Source organism: Chanodichthys erythropterus, chromosome 11 (genome assembly GCF_024489055.1).
Source record: "Chanodichthys erythropterus isolate Z2021 chromosome 11, ASM2448905v1, whole genome shotgun sequence".
Taxonomy (NCBI): Eukaryota; Metazoa; Chordata; class Actinopteri; order Cypriniformes; family Xenocyprididae; genus Chanodichthys; species Chanodichthys erythropterus.
This window is the reverse complement of record NC_090231.1, coordinates 8,547,111-8,570,841: the sequence shown is the minus strand read 5'-3', so window position 1 is coordinate 8,570,841 and position 23,731 is coordinate 8,547,111. Positions and strand designations below refer to the sequence as shown.

At 37.9% G+C, this 23,731-nt stretch overlaps 4 protein-coding genes across 10 annotated transcripts; 1 reads left to right on the top strand and 3 right to left on the bottom strand.

The window, feature by feature from the left end:
• Positions 1–3,597: 3,597 nt before the first annotated feature.
• Positions 3,598–9,909, bottom strand: rbm4.1 (RNA binding motif protein 4.1). 4 transcript variants are annotated; one of them, XM_067401402.1, is made up of 4 exons: positions 9,809–9,909; positions 7,276–7,728; positions 4,961–5,246; positions 3,697–3,818 (listed from the first exon to the last, which is right to left on the bottom strand). In XM_067401402.1, exons 2-4 carry the CDS (start codon positions 7,685–7,687, stop codon positions 3,788–3,790), a joined length of 729 nt encoding a protein of 242 aa, XP_067257503.1. In that variant the 5' UTR covers positions 7,688–7,728; positions 9,809–9,909; the 3' UTR covers positions 3,697–3,787. The 4 variants fall into 4 exon arrangements, with proteins under 4 accessions (XP_067257504.1, XP_067257501.1, XP_067257502.1 ...); XM_067401403.1 differs by lacking the exon at positions 4,961–5,246 and having other exon boundaries at positions 3,598–3,818; XM_067401400.1 differs by having other exon boundaries at positions 3,693–5,246.
• A 1,147-nt stretch (positions 9,910–11,056) lies between these two features.
• rbm4.2 (RNA binding motif protein 4.2) lies at positions 11,057–14,437 on the bottom strand. Of its 4 annotated transcripts, none has more exons than XM_067401405.1 (4): positions 14,376–14,437; positions 13,342–13,768; positions 11,379–12,136; positions 11,061–11,194 (listed from the first exon to the last, which is right to left on the bottom strand). In XM_067401405.1, the coding sequence occupies exons 2-3, from the start codon at positions 13,751–13,753 to the stop codon at positions 11,397–11,399; spliced, it is 1,152 nt and encodes a 383-aa protein (XP_067257506.1). In that variant the 5' UTR covers positions 13,754–13,768; positions 14,376–14,437; the 3' UTR covers positions 11,061–11,194; positions 11,379–11,396. The 4 variants fall into 4 exon arrangements, with proteins under 4 accessions (XP_067257508.1, XP_067257506.1, XP_067257505.1 ...); XM_067401404.1 differs by having other exon boundaries at positions 14,371–14,413; XM_067401406.1 differs by lacking the exon at positions 14,376–14,437 and adding an exon at positions 13,965–14,363.
• Positions 14,438–14,826: 389 nt separating this feature from the next.
• rbm4.3 (RNA binding motif protein 4.3) lies at positions 14,827–18,598 on the bottom strand. Its single transcript, XM_067401408.1, has 4 exons — positions 18,540–18,598; positions 17,395–17,837; positions 16,653–17,304; positions 14,827–16,271 (listed from the first exon to the last, which is right to left on the bottom strand). The coding sequence occupies exons 2-3, from the start codon at positions 17,801–17,803 to the stop codon at positions 16,682–16,684; spliced, it is 1,032 nt and encodes a 343-aa protein (XP_067257509.1). The 5' UTR covers positions 17,804–17,837; positions 18,540–18,598; the 3' UTR covers positions 14,827–16,271; positions 16,653–16,681.
• Positions 18,599–21,185: 2,587 nt separating this feature from the next.
• Positions 21,186–22,513, top strand: tifa (TRAF interacting protein with forkhead associated domain). The gene is made up of 2 exons (XM_067400508.1): positions 21,186–21,328; positions 21,466–22,513. Exon 2 carries the CDS (start codon positions 21,517–21,519, stop codon positions 22,096–22,098), a length of 582 nt encoding a protein of 193 aa, XP_067256609.1. The 5' UTR covers positions 21,186–21,328; positions 21,466–21,516; the 3' UTR covers positions 22,099–22,513.
• Positions 22,514–23,731: the final 1,218 nt, after the last annotated feature.

The window sequence follows — 23,731 nt, the reverse complement described above, 5'->3', positions numbered from 1 at the left end:
AATCTAAATACTTTAGAATACTTTGGAATACTAATAAGTATTTAATTCTGACTTTGCAAGTTGCAATTGTGAGTTATAAAGTCAGAGATAATTCTGAGATATAAACTTGCAATTTCGCAGTAAAAAAGTCTGAATTGCAAGAAAAGAAGTCCGAATCGTGAGATTTCTCGCAATTGCAAGAAAAAAGTCTGAATTGCAAGTTTTTAATCACGCAATTGTGACTTAACTTGCATTTATGTCTTTATATCTCGCAATTCTGAGAAAAAAGTTCAGAACTGTAAGATGCAAACTCACAATTGCCAGGAAAAAGTCACCAGGAAAAAATACCTTTTTTTTTTTTTTTTTACAGTTACAAGGGACTCACAAACAACTATCGCAAAAGATGAAAACATTGGATTATCAGGTAATGACAGGACAGATTCAAGGGTATATACATTTTCAGGACAGTACTAAATAAAATTAACTTGCAATTTTTATGATCCCTCTTATTTGGTTAAAATTATTAAAATGTTGCATATTCTGCAAGGGAAATTAAACTTATGCGCAGAAATGTAGCTGATGAATCACCAATTGCTTTTTACATTAATTACCCATCACAGTTTACATAAATGAAATTCAAAGTAATTACTTTGGTAATCTAAAATACTTTTCAAATGTAACTGTAATTTGATTCCCACCCATTTAAAATGTAACTGTAATGAAATACAGTTACTCAGATTTTGAATTTTAAATAAGTTACATGTATTTCGTTACTCCCCAACCCTGACCATGATGGTAGTTGAACAAACTCAGGGTTATAGGATTAGTTTCGAGTTGACAAAACCAAACCCATCCAATCCGGCTTTGTTGGTACCATGATGCTGATCATCAACTTTCTCTGTCAACTCAGGCTTTGATCCTGAGTTTTGGAGCACGTGCACATGAATCCATGACATCAGTGGAGAACAGCCAATCACATGCCTTGCAACATGATAAACTGTGATTCACTTCTCGCGAGAGAGCCAGCGCGATTCAAAACTCTTTTGCTGAAGGTTAAGAGATTGACGAAAATGAAAACACATTTACACTGATGAAAGAGGACAGATAAAATAAATTCTCTTGCTCTATCAGTGCAAGTGAAACTTGTGAAGTTAGTTTATATAGTTGATAATATATAGCGAAAGAGACTCAAACATGTAAGGTCACATCATATTTTAAGTTTATTTACAGCTTATTTATATTACATATGATCAGTATATATTAATATTCATTAAAACTAATAACTGCTGAACTAAAATTGCTTGTGTGTAATGGATTAATAATATAGATCATATAATAATTATAGAAATCATATATAAATCATAAAATAAAGTAATTATCATTAAAGCCAGACAATTTCATTGTTTATTATAATTTTTTATTTTAATCAATTTATTTATTTTTTTACCTTTTTTGCTGCTATATAGTGACCTTTAATTTGGAGGAAGAGAAACTGGAGGAGTGACTTTATTGCATTGGATGTGTCAGTGTCAGTTTGCTCACATCTGATTGGTCCAATTTCAGTTTGAAATCTCTTACCCAGAACATAACCTGCCCCGGAGCAGGTTAGCCAAGGAGCGTAAGTTACTATGGCGATGAACACTGCTAAAAGCCAAGTCACTTTCATGGTACCTAAAACCCAGGATTGGCGCAAACTAATCTGAAACTTACCTGGCTAGCAAGCTAATCCGGCTTCATGATACAGGCCCCAGGACTTAAATCATGTTTATCATGCATTTTGGGAGACACAGCAAGTGTAGAGAGAAATAAATGATATATCAATATTCTTATTAATCATTAGATATTATGAAATTTTTATAAATTTTGCCAATTTTTACTCCCGTTATTACACTTCTTGTTTCATCGCATGTTACTCCAAGAACACATTAATATGCAAATTAGATACAGTGTATAGATGCATTGTATTAAATGGGAAAATCCGTGTATGGCCATTTTACCCACATATTGCATAAAGTAAAATGGTATATCGATTCATTCCGTTCTATCTTTCATAACATAGTTGAGAATCATCTTTAAACAAAATTTAGTTTAAAAAAAATCCTGAAACCTAAAATTGAAAAAAAAAAATCAATTGTTTTTGCCTATACATGCAATTTGTCATTTTATTTTTTTAAACAACTTAGTCCTGGTGTCCACTACACAGGACATAGCATAACATATGAATAAAATATAATTTTTCAAAAATGTTATTTTTTCATTTTTTTAAACTTTTTTTTTCTGGGTCCCAGGATGATACATGCCTTTTTTACAATATTGAGAATAATAAATTTGAAAATCTAACAGATATTTTTACACATTTGCACTCATGCAACATTTCATAATATAATTTCCAAGCTAAACTGCTAACTCTTTTTACAAAAATCATATATTTTTAATGTATTCACCTTGAGGTAGAGAGCAAAACGCTGTGATTTTATTTGAATGGCACACATCAGCACCAACTGTACATTGTAGCTTGTACGTCATAATTGGGTTTTCTTGGTGCATTTTACCTCTTTCTCTTTAAGGAGAAATTTAAAGCAGTTGAGTTGGTCACCGATCCCTCAGAAGACTAAAATTCAAGTCTGTAATAGTGTGTGGAAGAATTATTTTCATGATCATAATTATAATTTAAAAGATTCAGAATCAAAAGAACATAAATCTTGTGCTGATTATGCTTATTGAATAAAAAAGAAAAAAAAAATGTTCGAGAAGTATAAGAGGAAATGAGGGTATTTTTATGTAGCATAAAGTCAGGAGTGCTGATAGTTCTGGATCACAGCAAAGGGTCAACAGATGGTTAGAAAAGTTAAAAACAAGAAACTAAAAGAGAAAGGAAAAGTAACAAGTGAACCAATGATGAATAGCTTCTTGTTTAGATGCAAATAAAAATATAAATATTGTGCATGTATGCTGATCTGCGATATTCTGTACTAAGAGCTCTTGGCCATAGTGAATAAACTGAGGGAAAGAAAAAAATAATTATGAAAGCCTTTTTATTGAGCAAAAGATTAATATTCAGTTTTTCACCACGTGTCCGCAGAGTTAGTGGTAACGCATTTAGTAACGCAAGTTACATAATCAGATTACTTTTTTCGCAAAAGTAACAATTAGTTTTAAGTTACTTTTTCAAATAAAGAATGCAAGTTACTTTGTTTTCCCATTTATGGCCTGGCACCTCTTCGGTCCCCATGCAGAGGTGTTGTCTGTGCGGTGTATTCACTGAAATGAATAAAAACAGTGAAACTAACTCAGAATATTAATACAAATATACTTAATTTAAACTGAACCAATTTCTTTGCTGCTGACCTTCTATGATCCAATTCAACCAAGCAAAATTAATTTAGATAACTATCAAATTTGTGTTTAATTTTTTTATTGCTAAAGCAAGTGTTGGGTGAAAACTTTTAGGCGAGAAAAAGTAACAATTACTTTTTTTTAGGGAGTAACGCAATATTGCAATGCATTTCTTTTAAAAGTTACTTTCCACTATCAATTGATGACATATTGTGTAAGGAGAAACTGCAAAAATGTGTAAATCAAAGACAACTGCAATGATCAATACAGATAAGATTTCTTTTAAACTTTTATTAATGAGGGAAAAAATATTTACAGGTATTTGTACTGTGAATCAAATTAAAAACTTTATATGTATAAAAAACAAAACACAGGGCTACATCAAGTTCAAGACAACAAAAGTAGTTTAGTGTCAAGAAGTGGGTCATCTGTACAGTCTTTGACCCAGCCAAAACAGGATGCATCACAACTTCTAAAATGATCCATGAGCAACCAAGAAACGCCTGCAAAGAGAAGAGATTATAATAAAACTGTCAATTGTTTAGTTATCAATTCTGTGGACTTCCATGTGCTCATACTGCCAAACCACCAATATGAATTGTTATAAGACTTCAGAAGTATCAGAAAGTAAGTGCTGTAATTTTACAAATCTGTATGAAAACAAAATTGTTAGTCTTTTGTCTTTTAGTATTTGTAAACACATTTGACCTGTAACCTAAATATCCATGAGGCTATTGTCACGAAGGACCTTGCCACATTTGAAGATGATCAATGACACTGATAAAAAAAACACTGTTAAAATCACTGCAATATGAAAGGCTGAACTTTAAAGAACTAGTTCACCCAAAAATTATGTCATTATTTAGTCACCCTCATGCTGTTCCAAATCAGTATGACTTTTTCAGTGTGGATCACAAAAGAAGTTGAGGTGGAGTAAATGATGACAGAATTTTAAATGTTTCTCAGGTTGGGGGGAGGAGGTAAAGTAACAGTAATTCTCTAGCTTTCAGTTTGATCAAACTTTGCTCCAACTTTTTGTAATCCTAAAAACATCTCACCTGAGTTCGCACAGGTATTAGGCTAGTAAGCATAGCGCGCCTGTTCGCCATATGGATCCCGCGGTATGTCATACGCAGCACTCCTGGGAATCGAAGAGACAGGAGAGAGGCGCGACCGTTCATACGCATATCCCTCCACCTCAAGGGGAGCTCGCCGGATTGGGCTCCGTTCGCGGACATAATATGAAGAGGTGGGCGCCAGAGAAGGGGGAAGGGGATGGCGCTCGTATGGGTCAAGGTTAGAGGAGGACAGGTGCTCTCTCACGACCGCTGAGGAGGACGGGGGAGGAGGGACAGGAGGTGGAACCGCGCGTCTATCTTCGAAATAACTGGCTCCGTACGGACGTGCCCGAAACTTCTCGTAGAAGTCCACCACACCGTACGGATCTCTTTCCTCATAGGGCGCTCGCCGTATTGGGTACACCGGCAACGCGCTGCCATAGGCCACGCCACTGCTCCCATACGCAGCCTCACTGCCATACGCCGGGGCCATGCTATTATCCGCGCCGATGCCGTAGCCCGCTGGCATACCGTAACTCATTGCACTCTCAAAACCCACACCCCTTCCATACCCAGGGATGCCATACCCTGCTCCCCTGGTGAAGCCATGTGAGGGTGCAAAGCTGCCACCGTAGGCCGGCTCGCCACTGAAGCCGCGATGAAAACCCCGGCCACCACGATCGCCACTCGCACTGAACCTGAGAGGCCCATATCCTCCCGAGCCTGGGCCCTCTCTGTAGGAGCCGTTCTGGTCCAATGGGCATTCTTTGGACCAGTGGCCTTCCTGCCCGCACCGATAACAACCCGTTCTCTCTCCCATTCCCGGCGCGGTACGCAGGCGGCTAGTCGAAAGCTTCACGCTCATCAGTTTGCCTTAAGGAAAAGAAAGAATTTGCCATGATATTTCTATTTTACTACTTTAGCATGCACACGGAGCAAATGTTCATAAGATCAAAGCAGCCGTTAATTTAAATTTCACGCTATGTTTCAACACTGCTATCGACAAAAACATGGCCAGAATTATTTTTTTTACATGAAAATCGCAACCATTTGAGTTCAGTTGTAATTTAAAGTCAGCGTGAAACACTGTTCAAAACCCATTTTGCTTCAGTAATCTGCCGCAAATCAGAGCTAACACAATGTAAAAATGTTACGGCCCGATAACCGACAAATGGTTTATTCTTTATATAGCATTTGAGATTATGCAATCTTTTCTTCCAGAGAGTCCTGGGGCCTCATGTATAAACTTTGCGTATGCACAAAAAAGGAACTGAAATGTGCGTACTCAATTTTCCACACACACATATCGGGATTTATATATATAAAAAAAAAGCGCAAATATATGCCAGTTGTCTTGGGGACCTCTTACCACTGCACATTTTGCATGTCTCCCTTACCAAACACACCACGCTTTAAATTGTGCCTTAAATAGCAGATCTCACGTTTTGAGAAAATATTTTCACGCGAATAATGATCAATGATGCATACTTAGTCCGTCTAAGCAGATGTCTAAACAACATAACGGCATAATGACAGACAATGAAGGAATCTGTGAATGGCTGACGAGTTGTTACTGTACACAGTAGGCCTACTGTACATCCTCTGCTGAACGCAGGTGTGCTTAGGGTTAGGGTTAAGGAAACTGTAAGATATGCACATTTCATTTTTAAAATGTTTTGTCAATGACGACAGACAATAATTTACAATGTAAAAATAAAGCATATCTGTTTCCATTAAAAATATATAAAGATTCTAAAATGTGTTTACCGTTTAGGCAAAAATGCATAAATTTGATTTGTTTAAAACAATTAAAAATATTATTTGGCCAGTGGAAGAGAATGAGAATAACTCTTCACTGAAAACAGTATTTTATACAATTTTGATTTATTTTTTTTCTAAAACAAGACAAGGACAGTAAATGATTTTTAGCAATGTAATGTGATGGCATTTATAGTCATATTTTCCTAATGTCTTGTACCACAGTGTCACGTGGATGGGAATGTGCATGGAAACTATATGCAGTACATGTATGCATTACGTAGTACATGCATGTACGCACAATCTCCAGCTTACTGGGTTTTATAAAGGGAATTTTGCGCAGGTTCTGGCATACACATGGTTTTAGGATGAAATCTATGGAAAGTTTTATACACAAGGCCCCTGGTCCCTGGTCAGGAAGAAGATAAATTATACATTATTAATACTAAAAAAAGTCTCATAATTCCTGGTAATAGAGCTCAAAGAAATAAAGAAACCAATGGACTTGAATTATTAATTTGGTATTATATATATATATATATATATATATATATATATATATAAAAAAAAAAGTGTTTGTGTGTGTGTGGTCTCAAAGTATATGATTTCAAAGTATCAAATATAGGTTGTTGTAGCTTTTTTCCCCCGATTTTTTTAAACTTAACCTTTTCTACATTTAACTTAAAATCTTTGCACAAACACACACAGCCTGCTATCATTACATGTGCACAGCCGACACTCACTTTTAAAGAGAAAGGCCTTTTCAAAATAAAGAGCTCTCTAAAAAGAACAATTACTAATATGGAACTAATATTTTGTGCATGCCTAATTACCAAGTAAATACCATCAATCTTCATTTCATTTAAAAAAAAACACACAATTTCCCTATCTTAAAATAATTTCTATTCCATTCAGTGGAAATATGTGGCTGTTGAGACAAAACTTGCTGTATTTTAAAACAAATGGTCATATTCTAATGATCTCCATATAGTAAACTAAGTACAAATCCAACTGAACAATTCTCCTCCTCATAACTTACCAGTTTTTACTTACCAACCTGTAATGAGGCTCACTTTTATTATAAATGTCACACAATAAAATTATTTTTTTGAGCTAAACTGAGCAAAGGACCATACTGGTTCACCTTGAAAGGCTGTGTTGTCCAAGCCACTGATGGCCTCCATAGCATCTTCCACTCGCTCCATATGAACAAATGCATAGTCCTTCACTATGTCACACTCAACCACAGGTCCATATTCCTCAAACTTGGCCCTGAGTTCTTGGTTGGTGCAGCTACTGCTGATGTTGCCGACATGAAGTTTTGTAGAGGTCTTGGGCTTCCCTTTGCTCATCTCTACATTCATGGCCAAACCGTTCAGCATGTAATGGTGAAGATTTCGAATGGCTTCATCGGCCTCTGATTTGTCATCCATGTGCACAAAACCGAAGTTTTTGACAATGTCGCACTCAGAGATTTTGCCATACTGAGAGAAGAGGGAGCGGATCTCCTCAGTGGTAGTGTTCGGCGAGAGGTTCCCAACAAAGATTTTTACCATTTTAGGTATAAAGGTATATACATATAATCAACTTTCAGGCCCTGTTGGGAGAAAAAGAAAATATAAAATTCAGGTACATGCAGTGCATGTCTAAATAGGCAGGTAAGCTACATATACTGATGATGCCAGAACAAAGGCAGAATTAAATAATAAAATACACATTAAATGTCCACATAGCTATAAATGCCATAATGGAAAATTGTATACATGTTAACAGGCTTGCTGCAAATGATGACAATATCATGTCCAATTCTTGAACAAATCCTTCTTTTGATTAGAACTGAATCGGTTCTGAATCTGAATAGCTTAATCAGTCCGAGCGGTTCTCGGGTCAACAATTAAAAGACTAATTGGTTCGAGAACCATCTCTTTCGGACATGTCCTGTTCGTAATGAAAAGAACCGATGAGTGATCATTTGAAGTCTACAGAGAATTTGAATTATGGAACAGAAAGTAAGAAGTTAGTTAAATTTGGCATGAAACAGAAGTTGCGATTGTCTTTTCTTCTGTTTTGACATAAGCTCTGTGAAACGGCTTCTTGAACAAGGAAAAAGAAAAATGAAGTGTGGGACTTTCATTGGGAATTGATTGGTTCGTTGGATCTCTAGCTATTTGCTATAGCCAGAGACGCTTTAAGGCCTCCAAGATTAGCAAAAAAAACCCCAAAGAAACAAACAAATGTGTAACACAGCGGTATGCAGAGGAGGAGACCAGAGGCTCATAAAAGAGTACTCATAAAAGAGTGCAAAAAGTACCCGGATGTCCTACTATTTCTGGCGAGAATCTCAATTGTGTGTACGATTGACACTTTACTATCCCAGGAGGCTACAGAAGAGGCTTTGTGAATGGCAGTTAAGCAATGCAATAGAGTACCTCAGAGATCACGCGTTTTTGTAGGCCAACCCGGAAGTTAGCGGCGCATGGGTTCCCTCGATCGAAAGCCTATGCATTTTTCCCATAGATTGAGAAGGAATAAGGGTCTTATCTAGCAAAACGGTCGGTCATTTTTGTATAAAATGTAAATGTATATGCTTCATATAAACAAATAATCGCCTTCCAAGTGCTTCCGGCAAAACCACACTTTCGTATTCTTCAAAAAGCGTACGCTGCATGTCCTACGCCTTCCCTATTCTACTTAAGGAACGAGCGCAGTGCCAGTTACATTTTTTTCGTAAGTAGAATAGGGGAGGCATAGGACATACGGCGTAAGCTTTTTGAAGAATACAAAAGTGTGGTTTTGGTGGATCCACTTGGAAGGCGATCATTTGTTTATATAAAGCATATACATTCACATGTTTTTTCCGAAAATGACTGATCGTTTCGCTAGATAAGACCCTTATTCCTCATCTGGTATCGTTTAAAGCTATTTGAAGCTGCACTGAAACTGATTTTGACCTTCAACCGTTTGGGCTCCACTGAAGTCCACTATAAGGAGAATAATCCTGGAATGTTTTCATCAAAAACCTTAATTTCTTTTCAACTGAAGAAAGAAAGACATGAACATCTTGGATGACATGGGGGTGAGTAAATTATCAGGAAAATTTTATTTGAAAGTGAACTAATCCTTTAAAAAAGCTAGTGTTTCATGTAAATGTGCATTAGGTTCAAAATAACTTTTTATGAGCTGAATGATGCCAGCAACATTAAGTTACAAAAATATTTTTAAAAACATAATTACAATAAGAAATGCGCACCTACAAATCGCTTTATTTTAACGTTTCAGAGAATTTATTTGTATGCCACCGGAATGTCAGCAACGAACTGCTCGAAAGAATCGACGCGGCGTGCTTCTTCCCATCACTACAGGAGGACAATGGGGAAAAGCTACACATGATGTGCACTGATTTACTACATCTAAAATATTGATGCACTGAGACAAGCTTTGTATCAATAACCAAATACAAATCATTCATACTGAATGTAAGTTAGTAGGCTATATTAATCAAGTAAGCTTACAGTCCATCTAGCCCTGCAACAACTAGCTAACCAGCAATACGGACAAAAACAGTGTAGTGCACGAATGAAACATCACAAAACATACGAAATGCAAGATAAGAGATTAGCCGTTCAGCCAAGAGAACATTGCGAATTTAGATGAAGCATAATGGATGTTATTCATACCTTTTCACAATTCTTGCAGGAGCCGGTGCGAGATGAAATGGCGTCACTCTTGCGTCGCATATCGCGAAGCTAGCTGGATATTGCATGTTGTTCACGCTGCCCATCCCCTTTCCATTTCTTCATAGTGAAAGCCTTCTGTAATAGCTTTCTAACTAGAGCTTTAAAGCAGCAGGCGACCACATAGGTTGGGTACTTGAGTTGCATAAAAAAATCATTGTTAAACAGAATAGATTTTAGTATGAAAGACAGACAGTTATTTTGTCACCAAAATATTGGTTTATTACAAAAGATAATTCATAAAACACACTCCTGACTTCTGTAGGAAACATACAAACTACAGAAAATTAAATTTATAAACATCTTCACAGAGCTTCCCAAGGCACCCAAAAAGAAGAAACGCCAGTAAACGCAGGCGGCCTCAAAAGGTGAATAGAGCCCTGAGTGAGAGTTGGTAAGCAAATCTAATGCAAATTTCCAATTCACTCTCATGTAGATTCCACCTTTTCATCTAGGTGCATCTTCTTACAATCTAAAGATCTCCTGTCATAAACAGTCATTTGTTTGTACAGAACAGAAAACAGTTTGCATCCCTCTGAAAGCTGCCCAACTACTTAGTTGTATATTAAATCAGATCTTTTTTTTAAAGACTAACACATCAAACAGGGGAGTAAACAATCAAAACAAGTTCAGTATCATCATTTCTCCAAGCTCCCAAATCACAAAAGCTCCATGACAAGCTCTCTGTTCTGTTGAACATGCCTATATGATACAACACAAGTCAACAAGCAAGACATAAAACTCCATTGTGAACAGTTGGCATATACCAAATAACCAGTAGCAAATAAGAATAAAAAGAAAAGTGGAATGTTGAATTTTAGTTTATTTTCCCATGAAGCTTTTTGCAGCTGCAGGATTAATTACAAAAAGAAATTTTCCTCACAAAACTTGAATCAAAGAAATTAAGTGGCAAGCCAACCCAACAGCTGAAGACAAGTCTTGGAGCATTAAAAAAAAAAAAAGTAAATAATTGTGGATTACAACATGACTTGGGGGGGGTAAAATTCTTCAAAATCTCAAAAAAAAGTGATTTTAATTGCAATAGCGGAGTTAAAAAAAAAAAAAAAAAGGCTGACATGAGACACCCCACCTTATCTCTGGACACAAGTGAAAAGCAAAGCAAAAAAACAAAAATCACAACTACTAATTTTTGCAATCATACATCAAAGTCTCCATTGGAAAGGGCAAATTAAACAGCGGTTTCCAAACATTAATGTGCAGAGCAAATAAGCGTTGTGATCAATGTGTCTGCGTGTTTGAAATCCGATGGAGCGTCTGATCGAGGCAAAGTCATATAGGTGGAGGGGAAATCTCATCACTTGACAAAACCTAAAAAAAAACAGGAACAAACATTCTGTGAGATGAAACATTTTGAGAGGCATTATTTTCTGACTGTACTTTTAAACCCGAGTAAAGCGGCTTCGCTTACTACTGTACTCGAAACGGCTTTCGCTTAGAACAGATCACGCTGACATCTCATCTGAGTCAAAGTTAACGACCCGCATTCGCTCACCTTAAGCATGTGTGTGGCTTAGTATGCGTATCGAACCCGCTCGGTGTAGTTCTCCCTGGCCCGCGGCACAGAGTATGTCGATGAGCTCCTTGAGACCGGGGAAAGTCGCGAGCGCTCGTACGAGTAGCCTTCTGAACCGGCACCCACACGTCTGATTGGGCTACGGTCCCGCGAGAAGTACGCCGATGCTGTGGGAGGCGGAGGCGCCAGAGGGCGTCGCTCATAGGGATCGAGACTGGGAGGAGCCAACCGCATCCTTGAGAGAGAGGAAGAAGAGGGAGGGGGAGGAGGAGGGGGAATAGAGAGAGGCCTATCCTCGAAGAAGCTAGAGCCAGCCGGACGAGCCCGATACTTCTCGTAATAGTCAATGCTTCCGTAGCGTTCTCGCTCGTATGTGGACGATCTCTCCGGATAGGCGCTCGGTGGCCTGCTGGGGTATCGTTCTCGAGCATCCGCGCCGTATTCGCCGTAGCTGGGGCGCCGGCTCATGGGTGGGGGAGGGGGAAGTGGCCCTGCCACTGGGTAACCTCTATTAGGAAGACCTCCAGGGCCACCCATGCCGTAGCTCGGGCCGCCCCTTGGGGGACCTCTACCGCCAGGGAATCCCCCCATGCTTCCGCCATAGCTACCGTTCTGGCCACGTCTGCAATCTTTGGACCAGTGGCCCTGTTCTCCACAGACGTAACAGCCAGTTTGGTCTCCCATGCCGGGCGCTGTACGGAGGCGGCTCGTGGACAGTTGTACTTTGATCAGCTTGCCTTGTGGAAGGAAGAGAACACACGCAAGACAAGGTAAAACTTTCTTCTGCTCACGTAAACCGTCATTTTAAAAGAGAATTATTGCATCACGACAGCCAAAGAGCACTTACATCACTTAAAGTGTTAGTTCACCCAAGAATAAAATCGTAATAATTTACTCACCTTCATGTCACTCCAAACCCGTAAGACTTTCGTTTATCTTCAAAAGATGTGTTTAGAGATTTCTGTACCCCAATCAAAAGTCCATTTGCTATATTTGATGTGCTTTGTTAAAGGATAAGTTCACTTTCAAATAAAATTTTCCTGATAATTTACGCACCCCCATGTCATCCAAGATGTTCATGTCTTTCTTTCTTCTACTTGCTGCGTTGCGTTCGTTCCGCAAGTAGAATAGGGAAGGTGTAGGACATACAGCGAAGGCTTTGTGAAGAATACGGAAAGCGGAAGCACGTGCAAGGCGAACATTTGTGTTTATAAAGCATATACAGCTGTATTTTTTCAGAAAATGACCAATCGTTTCTCTAGATAAGACCCTTATTCCTCGTCTGGTATCATTTAAAGCTCTTTGAAGCTGCACTGAAACTGTAATTTTGACCTTCAACCGTTTGGACTCCATTGAAGTCCACTATAAGGAGAATAATCCTGGAATGTTTTCATCAAAAACCTTAATTTCTTTTCGAGTGAAGAAAGAAAGACATGAACATCTTGGATGACATGGGGGTGAGTAAATTATCAGGAAAATTTTATTTGAAAGTGAACTAATCCTTTAATCTAGTTAGCACATTCAAGGAAAATGGCTTACTTCAGAGTTACAAAAAATAAGATGGATAAAGCGATTGTGTCTTTTTAGAAGTTTTACTATTCGGTTTTTTACAGTTTTACTTTTACATGGACTTTAAAATAGGGGAACAGAAATCTCTCAGGTTTTATTAAAAACGTGCGCAAGACAAAAGTCTTATGTATTTGGAACGACTTGATGGCGAGTAAATGACAGAATTTTGATTTTGTGAACTATCCCTTTAATATTAGTAAATATGACGACAACTGCCAATTGTCTTAAATGTTTTCTGTGTAGCAATTACAGATAACTTAAAAAGGAGTATTACATTCTTCCCATGCTAAGAAAAAAAAAAAGTTCTACATTTAAGGAGTAAAATGCAACCCTTGGTAATCATGGATTTCCTTGTTTCAAGGTTAATGTTCACCTTGGAAGCTCGTGTTATCCAACCCACTGATGGCCTCCATGGCATCCTCCATTCGCTCCATGTGAACAAAGGCATAGTCCTTCACTATGTCACACTCAACCACAGGGCCATACTCTTCAAACTTGGCCCGGAGCTCCTGATTGGTGCAGCCACTGCTGATGTTGCTCACATGCAGTTTTGTAGAGCCCCTGGGTTTCCCTTTGCTCATTTCCACATTAATGGCTTGACCTTTCAGCTCGTGATGGTGGAGTTTGCGGATTGCCTCTTCAGCCTCCTGCTTACCTTCCATGTGCACAAAGCCATAATTTTTCAGGACGTCACATTCTTTTACTTTGCCATACTCAGAAAAAAGAGAGCGCAGATCTTCCGCGGTCGTGCTTGAGGATAGGTTCCCAACAAAGATCTTAACCATCTTTATTTGGTTTTCCTGGACAGAGGGAGCATAGTTTCGAAATGCACGTTATATCAACAGATGTTTCCCTACATTACTGCTGTGTTGGCCTACAAAACCATAGACAGCCTAATCCCATCCTTGTTTTAACATCGATTATGTGGCTGCAGTGCATGCCAGAATTATTAACGTACAACTCAGCATTAAAATGCTTTGTGTGGTTCTCACTGACCTGATAAAAGTGCGTAAAATGGGAGACCAGGTTCAGTTCTTGGACTTTATGGCGCAGCTGAATTAACTCGCGTTGCTAGGCCACGTAAGTTACCCGCGTGATCATCACACCCAAACGAATTAACGTTAAACCCCGTAGGTTTTGTTTTCATCATTAAAGTAGGTATTTAAGCCCCGATACACGATTAAGTAAGACCGATGCTCTTTGTTTGTTTGTAGAGTTGTAGGCCAATGTTGTAAAGCTAAGCTAAGTTATAGCACGACTACATAAAGTTACCCGAAGCAGACGTCGCCGTATTATTAAATATAGTACTATAATAAGAAATTATAGCACTCCACCTTCTTGAAACATCTAAACACTAGCACTGGAGTAATATGAAGAGTTGCTCGTGTAGGAATATCATTACCTTACCGTAGCGAGCGCGTAATCTCACAGCCTGCAAAGATGAATGAAGCCTAAAATGGAGTCGCGCGCCGTCACCGACAGCACTTCCTGTCCACGAGCAAAAAAAACGCATTCGTATCTGAATAGGTTTTTTCGTTAAAAATTAAGATTTTTCAGGTATGATAAAATAAACGTCAAATCTTTTAAGCATAGATGCACATACAGCAATGAATTATATACAGCCCAATGTGTTCTAACTTAATGTTACATAACGAATCGTGTTCTGCGTAATCAGGTAACGTATTTAAAAATAACATATATTTTTAAATCTACAAACTATTGATGTCTACTTTTGTTATTGCCACCAGTTACTGATCCACCTGGTTGCTTTAAATGACACTTTTGATGCAATTGATCCCTCTACGCATGTGCATAAACCCTGCACAACTGCGATTTTATTCAGTGTTATAATAACCAGAACAGTTCAAGAAGTGGGGTAAAAGCTTTATTGGTTTATTGAAAGTGCATCCATTTTTAATGCATTTTGTGTATGCAAAGTGAAAACGTTGCTTTGTGCTGAGATTACTATAAGAGGCACATGCATTTTGTCCCACAGGAAAATGAATGAGTAGCCATAGTTACACACACAGTAGATTTTATTGTAAAATTTGTACAAGATAGAAATGAGACAGGGAAAATTGCATGAGTTAACCTTCACTATATAAAACTTACCATTAGTCATGAGGTCATCCTTAAGTATATCACTTACATAGTAACCAAAACATTCTGATTGAAATGCATCATCATACAAATGAAGTCTGTGCTGTCAGTGCAGTCTGTGTAGTAAAGATATACCCTAAAATAATGTAGCAATAAGGCATGCGGAGTGGTTAAACTAAATCCATCAAGTGACTTACCTGCCATAAACATTTTCAAACTTAAAAAGTGACCACTTATTGTTTAAGAAAATATTGGGAAGCCTACCTACTTAGTGAACCAAAATAAATAGGATTATTTGGACAAACCAGGAATAGTTTAAGGAATAAGAACAGCCTTGAAGACGAAGTGATGGTAATCGCTTCCATTTCGCCGCAAAAGCAGTTGCTTTCTCCGTAATACTACTTAACTAGGTTGTGGCTATTAATGCGAATTTATGTCAACCTCTAAGCTATATGGTTACTTTTATGCCTACTTAGGCAAGTTTAGTTTAAAAGATTGGCAAGAAAAGCAAAACGACGAACCAGGTTCCAGTCTTTTTATTAAAACTTTCAATGTTCCTATGAAAGAAAATGATACAAAGTCCTTGAACTGCGATTCTCTGCAATTAAAAAGCACACTACAGCACAATTTCAACAAAGCCAGTAGACGGAAAGGTTTTTATTGCTGCGGAGATTGTATTCTTACTTGCATGCCGCACTTTAACAAAAAGGCTTAGAGAAGAAAGGGAGAGAAAAAAAAAAAAAAACCCTTTACACAAATGTATTTTTGGTTCTAAATCAAAATTGTCATAGCGCTTGTTACAGTAATTTAATAACAAACGATAAGATCATTCCAAGTTTTAAAGATAAAGATACAATGATACATTGAAGTGTTCTTTGAAAGAAGATTTTTTATATGCGTTCCTTTAAGTCTTTACCAAACCACCAAGTTAACCTAATTTATGTAATCTGGCTTAATGCTTTACTCACCTATCAAATGCTAAACAATAAAAACAAGGCAAAAAAAAAAAAAAAAAAGCAGAGTTGACAATTTAGCATGAGGACGATTTTAAGCGTGTAAAAGCGGTTTTATAGAATGTGAAGTCCGCAACAGAACTCTTCCACTATGGTGCGCAGGCGAACGAAACGCGCTCTGGCAGACAAAGACAAATCGCGGCACGTGCACCTGGAGACAACGACGACGATCTTGTTGAATAATTTACACCTGGAAAGAAAGCAAACCACATGAGTCAAACGGCTGTAGTGCCATCTGGCATTACTGAATCGACAAGCCAAGTTCAAATAAGATGATTTCTAAGCATAATCTGAATTATACGAAATGATATCTTAATATACCATACGGTCATTTGAATTTACAATCTATACACTTCGATACGAAGTTCAGTGTTGCTCGAGCAGTACTTTAAAAAGACCATTAAAAGGCCATTAAAAACTTACGATCCTGAAACTTTTTTACAAAAAGTTTACGGTACTGCTACTTGCGCATCAATTACACCACGCACAACTGGCCAAGTACTTCAATTCTGGGTTCTACATTAAGAGGTCATTTTAGAACTCATTTTTGGGTTGCGGGGCCTATTCTCACCTTGGGTTACAAAAGCGCAGGGGTGCACTTTAATACGAGTAGCGCGCAGGAGGTGGAGGTGGCGCCGCCCTGTCAGCATAGGGGTCTCGCCGAGGCATGCTGTACATCGGGGTCCGAGACATGGAGAGAGGGGAGAGACGAGAGCGCTCATATGAGTAACCATTCCCGGCGGGTGTTGGTGGGGCAGGAGGAGCACGTCTGATGGGACTGCGGTCTCGTGCATAGAACGAGGATGGCGGGGGTGGGAGGGGGCGTCGCTCATAGGGGTCGAGGCCGTTGCCAGCCAGTCGCTCTCTCATAATGGCAGATGAGGGGGGCGGAGGGGGAGGGGGAATGGCACCCGTACGCCGGTCCTCATACGAGGAGACGCCGTAAGGGCGAGCGCGGTACTTCTCGTAATAGTCGACCACACCACGTTCGCGCTCGTATGCTGGTGCTGCACGCTCTGCATATGGGGGGCGTCTGGGAGGAGGGGGTGGTGGTGGTGGAGGGGGGCCAGGGGGGTACCCAAAGCGTCCCCTAGGATAACCAGGGGGCTCTGGCCGGTCACCAGGGAAACGGGGTGGCCAATATCCACCATCTGGGGGGCCGTAGCCTTCCTCCTCCTCGCCTCTTGGTCGACTCTTTGAAATCTGCACATGAATTCGTTTTCCTGCAAGTGCAAAAACATTCGATGTATTACACAATGTGCAAAAAAAAATAAAAAATATGAAAGGGAAGTGAAAAGGCTATGGCTTTATACCTTGGAATTCAGAGTTGTCCAACCCCTTGATTGCATCCATGGCCTCATCAGAGTTGCTCATGTGTACAAAGGCAAAGTTCTTGATGATGGCGCATTCAGTAACCGTGCCGTACTCTTCAAACAGCGCTCTGAGCTCTTCATCGGTTCCCTTCTCCACATTGGCAACGTGAAGTTTCACCGGGCCCTGGTTCTTGCCCCGACTCGCTTCGACGTTGATGGGCGTCCCATGCAGCTTGTACAAATGAAGGTTTCGAATGGCCTTCGTCGCACTTTTGCGATCATCCATATGGACAAATGCAAAGTTTTTGATAATGGCACACTCGGTGACCGTTCCATATTGAGTAAAGAGAGACTTTATTTCTTCTGCTTCGGCCTGCTGAGGCAGGTTTCCAATGAAGATCTTCACCATCTTTGCCGATGTGGTATGCAAAGCCTGAAACACACTGAGACAAGATACACTGCAATGAGTTGCAAAACAAGTTACTGTAGTTACATAATGAGTTTGTTAAGAATCAACGCATACGAACGACAACCCGACACCACGCCTGGAGTTAGAGTGAAATCGAAACAGTGGACTTCCTGAGAAGCCAATCAAGTAAAACCAGTTTATGCAAATGCATTTTCCCCTACATACACGCACAAAAAGTCTAAGGTATATATAAAAATATATATGTATATTTTTTAGTAGAATTTAACAAGTTCTTACGAACAAAATAGCTCTCCTCGCACTGTATACGCATCGGCCTCGTGTTATTACTTAATGCTAGCTGACTAGCAAGCCTCGACGAACATTTAACGTTTGTTTATTCACGGCACATTCTTTGGTGTATTAACGTTCGTAAAAACACTTATCGTAATGAAAAATTAATACAGCAAGTAATCGTAGACTCACGTGCTCGGCGACCCGAGAGAAAAACCTATTTCCGTTGCTACATTTGAATAAGCTAACAACTTAGCTTAGCAGCCGAGCAGCCGTTGCGCGCCTGGATAAGCGCGATTAATGCGTCTTTTACATGTAACCAATTAACAGAGTTTCTACATACCATATAAACGCTGCTTACATCTAAAGAGCGTTTAAAATGCGTGCTGAACTTAAAATCTAAAACTGACTTTGTAAAGGTCAAAATACAACCAACAATACTCACCGCCTGTTTCTCACCACAATGAGGAAGAGGGTGGGCCATTCAATAATATACTTCCTTAGTCCCGCCCACTTGACTGAATGAACCAATAAAATATTAGAATGTGGATCACGCGGAACGCTACGAGCTAGTAGAATGTGGAAGATTAAAAGAAAAACTGTTCTTGCTTTGGTGTTTATTTCTTTATTTATCGTAATTGAGGTATTATTTATACAAGTGAAGAATATAAGATATCACATAATTTATTAGTTTTTTATGCCTATTATGATGGTCAATTAATTAAGAATAAGTCATCATGTGTTCAGACTTACAACAGTCTGAAGCAAACTGCAAGGAATGAAGTTGATATTCAAATACTGAATAGCAGAACTGAGAGAAAAAACATTTATATTCAACGCAACTAACAATTTACTTGTTATTAAACTGCCTTTAGTGGTGTGGGGTCAGTTAATCAGAGGAAGGTCAATTGCAGGAACATAGAAGTTGCATATCTGGGAAAAAAAGAGCAATAATAACACAAGAAAGTCTCAGGATTTATATTCATTTACTTATTTATTGACAAAAGGAGTCTGCCAAACAGCACCTTATCTTGGTTGTTATGTTTTCATACCCCTCAAACAAGTCTTTCCACATCCATCTGACTGGCTACCAGAAAAACACATTTAATGTCCGCATGCCATGCCTATGTCCGCACGCCATGCCTGTATTTAAATCATTATTGCTACAGTTGTAAATTAAATTGAATTAGATAGAAATAAAGATATAAGAAGATAAATCAAAAGAATAATATATACAGATTTTTTTATGCAGAAGATAATGTCTCTTGATTTTAACAGTAGGTTAAATAAATAAATAAATAAGAGGATGTAATACTGTTAGGCTAAATGTTTTACTATTTAAAGGGTTAGTTCACCCAAAAATTTAAATAATATAATTTATTACTCACCCTCTTGCCGTTCCACACCCGTAAGGCCTTCGTTCATCTTCAGAACACAAATTAAGATATTTTTGTTGAAATCCGATGGCTCTGTGAGGCCTGCATAGGGAGCAATGACATTTCCTCTCTCAAGATCCATTAATGAACTAAAAACATATTTAAATCAGTTCATGTGAGTACAGTGTTTCAATATTAATATTATAAAGCGACAAGAATATTTTTGTGCACCAAAAAAACAAAATAACGACTTTTCAACAATATAATAAGCCGATTTCAAAACACTCAAACTGCTGAAATCACGTGACTTTGGTGCTCTGAGTCACTGATTTGATTTGCAAAGCTCCAAAGCAGTGTTTTGAAATCAGCCCATCACTGGAATTAAGTTATTTTATTTTTATTTTTTTGCCGCACAAAAAAGTATTCTCATCTCTTTATATTGTTAACCACTGTACTCACATGAACTGTTTTGAATATGTTTTTAGTACATTAAAGGATCTTGAGAGAGGAAATGTCCATTGCTCTCTATGCAGGCCTCACTGAGCCATCGGATTTCAACAAAAATATCTTAATTTGTGTTACAAAGATGAATGAAAGTCTTACGGGTGTGGAACGGCATGAGGGTGAGTAATAAATCCCTTTAAAGGGTTAGTTCACCCAAAAATAAAAAAATTCTGTTATTTAGTGATGGCCGATTTCAAAACACTGCTTCATGAAGTTGGAGCGTTATAAATCTTTTGTGTCAAATCATGATTCGGATCGCGTGTCAAACTGCCAAACTTCTGAAATCACGTGACTCTGGCGCTCCGAACCGCTGATTCGACACAAAAAATTCATAACGCTCTGAAACTTCATGAAGCAGTGTTTTGAAATTGGCCATCACTATATAATTCATTATTTTGTTTTTTTTTGGCGCACCAAAAATATTCTCATCGCTTTATAATATTAATATTGAACCACTGTACTCACATGAACTGATTTAAATATGTTTTTATAGTACCTTTATGGATCTTGAGAGAGGAAATGTCATTGCTCCCTATGAAGGCCTCATGGAGCCATCGGATTTCATCAAAAATATCATAATTTGTGTTCTGAAGATGAATGAAGGTCTTACGGGTGTGGAACGACATGAGGGTGAGTAATAAATGACATACTTTTCATTTTTGGGTGAACTAACCCTTTAAGGTGTATTTAAATCATTATTGCTACAGTTGTAAATTAAATTTAATTAGATAGAAGTACAGATGTTAGAAGATAAATCAAAAGAATAATATATAAATATAGATTTTAAGCAGAAGATAATGTCTCTTGATTTTAACATTATAGGCTACGTTAAATAAATAAATAAATAAATAAATAAATAAACAAACATAAAATAGTACGTAATACTGTTAGGCTAAATGTTTTACTATTTAAATTTGATATCCGTTTACCTAAACTTTGAATTATAAGAATGTATATTTTTAATGGTTTAAAGCAAGTTCAACACCACATGGATCGCGATTGTGAAAGCCCATATTGTTCAAACCGTTCAATGTAGTCTGTGTGAACGGTTTAAACAACACCTAATTTAAAAGTTCATTTAAACTGTCACAACACAAAAACTGGCGAGTGCTTTTAACTTAAAAACACTATTTTAATAAAGCGTGCCAAATATTCATTTATAGCAAAACAATAGATAGTGAAAGCATAGAAATCAGTTGCGCAACTCTGGGTTTTTTTTAGAGTCACATGCTCAAGTTGAAATGGGTGGCGGATTTCAATGTTGATGCAATCTTCTCTCTGTTTGTTGAGCTCACATTCTTCTTCGATTCAGAACAGGACTGTTAGTTGATGATCGTTGCATCAGCTTCTGAAGGTGAGCTGCGAAACTTCATTACTATTTGAAATATACTTTAGAGTAAAATGTTACGCTACGAACTGTGCTATTCTCAAATTGGTTCAGAATAATGTTGCAAGATTAACCCATAACGAGTTGTGTTTTCTTTATATCAGCAGCGGAATTTAACCCCACAGAAGTACTTCTGCCTTCATTTGTCACACAGAATGAATGACAATAGCAAACTTGAAACTGAAGAACTGCTTACCTGTCTTCATATACATCTCTACCACCGTAATCAAGCCAGATGCCCGCTGTTCCAAAACCTGCCCCTAAATCAACCATACAAAATGGACGCTGAAGATCCACTAAGGCTTGGCCGTGATGGACAGACCTGCATCTTTGTCCTAAATGACACCTCCGTCTCCAGAAAACAGCTCTCCATACAAGCGTATAGGAAAGCTGGAAGCACTTTCTTGAGCTTCACGATCCAGAACATGAGCCAGAAGGTCAAACTTGTGGTCGGCGGGTCTGAACTGGGATACCTCGAAAGAGCGGAGCTTGTTGACAAGGTGCTCCTCCGCTTTGGAAGATATGAAATGCTGATTTGGCCGGAGCCTGGAGATTCAGCAAATTCATTTGAAGTCCTGTTTGAAACGTGCAATACACCCCCTTCACAGGAATTGGGCATAGATGTGCCATGCAAACTACCTGTTATGGACACTGGTGTGTCATGGAAAAACCTTGAGAATGGAGCACCTGTAAGCCAAGAACCACTGGAGTCAGATGAGACAGTTTTTTCAGTATAGACATTTTCCGGCCCTTGCTTTGCATATTATTATTATCATCATTGATACTGTGTTATGAAAATACATCTCAAATGCTGCGATTGTAGCTTATGATGCAAGTGACATTGTTATGATTTCTTCTGGAATGCCACTGAACCAGTTTTGTTGCCTGATTTCCTCCTCTTGTACATATATTTTAAGTATTTTATTGGATGTTTGTAACTCACGTTTGCTCAAGGCACTTGTGTTTTCTCTCCATTACTGTGAAGTGTTCAGTTTAGCTTTATATTATATAATATTTAATATAATGAATTGACTTTTACTTGATAAAATGTGAATTACAAACTTTTTGAAATTACAATGATTGAAGGGTTATTCATAAACTACTTACAACATGTAATATATTATATAATGGAATAAACTGTTTTATAGCTCTCGTTCAGATTGCTTTTTAAATAGGAACTCAGAACTCAAAGACATTTAATTAAAAAATGTTTATTTTCAGGTTTATACTGTACTATATTTTACTAAAAATACAAAATACAAGATCAGCTTAATGCTAAGTAAATATATTCCAGATAATATTTTAACAATTTGCTTCAGTATAATGACTATAAAAAAAGCTAATTATTTAATTTAATGTCCAGGGTGTTTCCCCCGTCTTTGGTCTGAGATGCTGGATTAAGCTGGATGGATGGATGCATTATCTTTATTGAAATCTTTATGAAAATATATAGCAAATTTGAGTTTCCTTGGCATCAAAAAGTCTGAAAACTTTAACTTTTGAAATAAATGTGAGTTGCTTTTTTGTAAACAAAACTATTTAAAGCCAAGAAATACTGAATAGTCCTTAGCGTTCGAGTCATTCAAAAAACATAGCTATTTCAGACATTATTGCATTCTGCTGGAAAATCATGGTTACTTATCTCCAGAAAGCAGTTGTAAATGTTGAGAATTATTCAAAGCAGGACTGTCATCGATTTTTAATGTTTTAGTAAAGTTTAAGTATCTTAGAAAGGTTAATCCTAGGTGATCCAGGAACTGAAATTCACCTGAGATCACCATCTTGCTCGATCACTCTTTTATATTTAATCTATAAACTCTGTACACTCCTTTCCTTGTACTTACAAACAACAAAAGGCACTGATAAGCATCAGCCAGGGCAGATAGCAGATGGTTTACAGTAAATGATGTCAGCGGAGAACAGACAAGATCGAAACTCTCAACAGGAGTGGTTTTCGGTGGCAGTACTAATCTTTGTGAAATATACATATAAAAACAGTATATATCTTTATTTAAAAATTAGATTATTAAAATTAGATTATTATATTATTAATATCAACTTCAAAGCTAGTTAAGCTAAAGTCCCTCACATTATGTATATTAACCTCTATTAACATCATATGTGAACAATTCAGGTTTAAAATGCAGCACCCTATAGAACTAAACACTGAGACTGACTGCTCAGAACAGCTTTGATTGACAGATGTCTCAGCATCTTCACTCCTCTGTTATCATGTGGGTCTCTAAAGTGTTGGTCAGTGGTTGGTGTGCAGATGGTTGTCTCATGCTTGCATATACTTACAGTGCTGTTGATGGGGTTTGATGAACACTTGCAGAGAGTTTGAGTCTCTTGCATCTTTTCCACCAGACA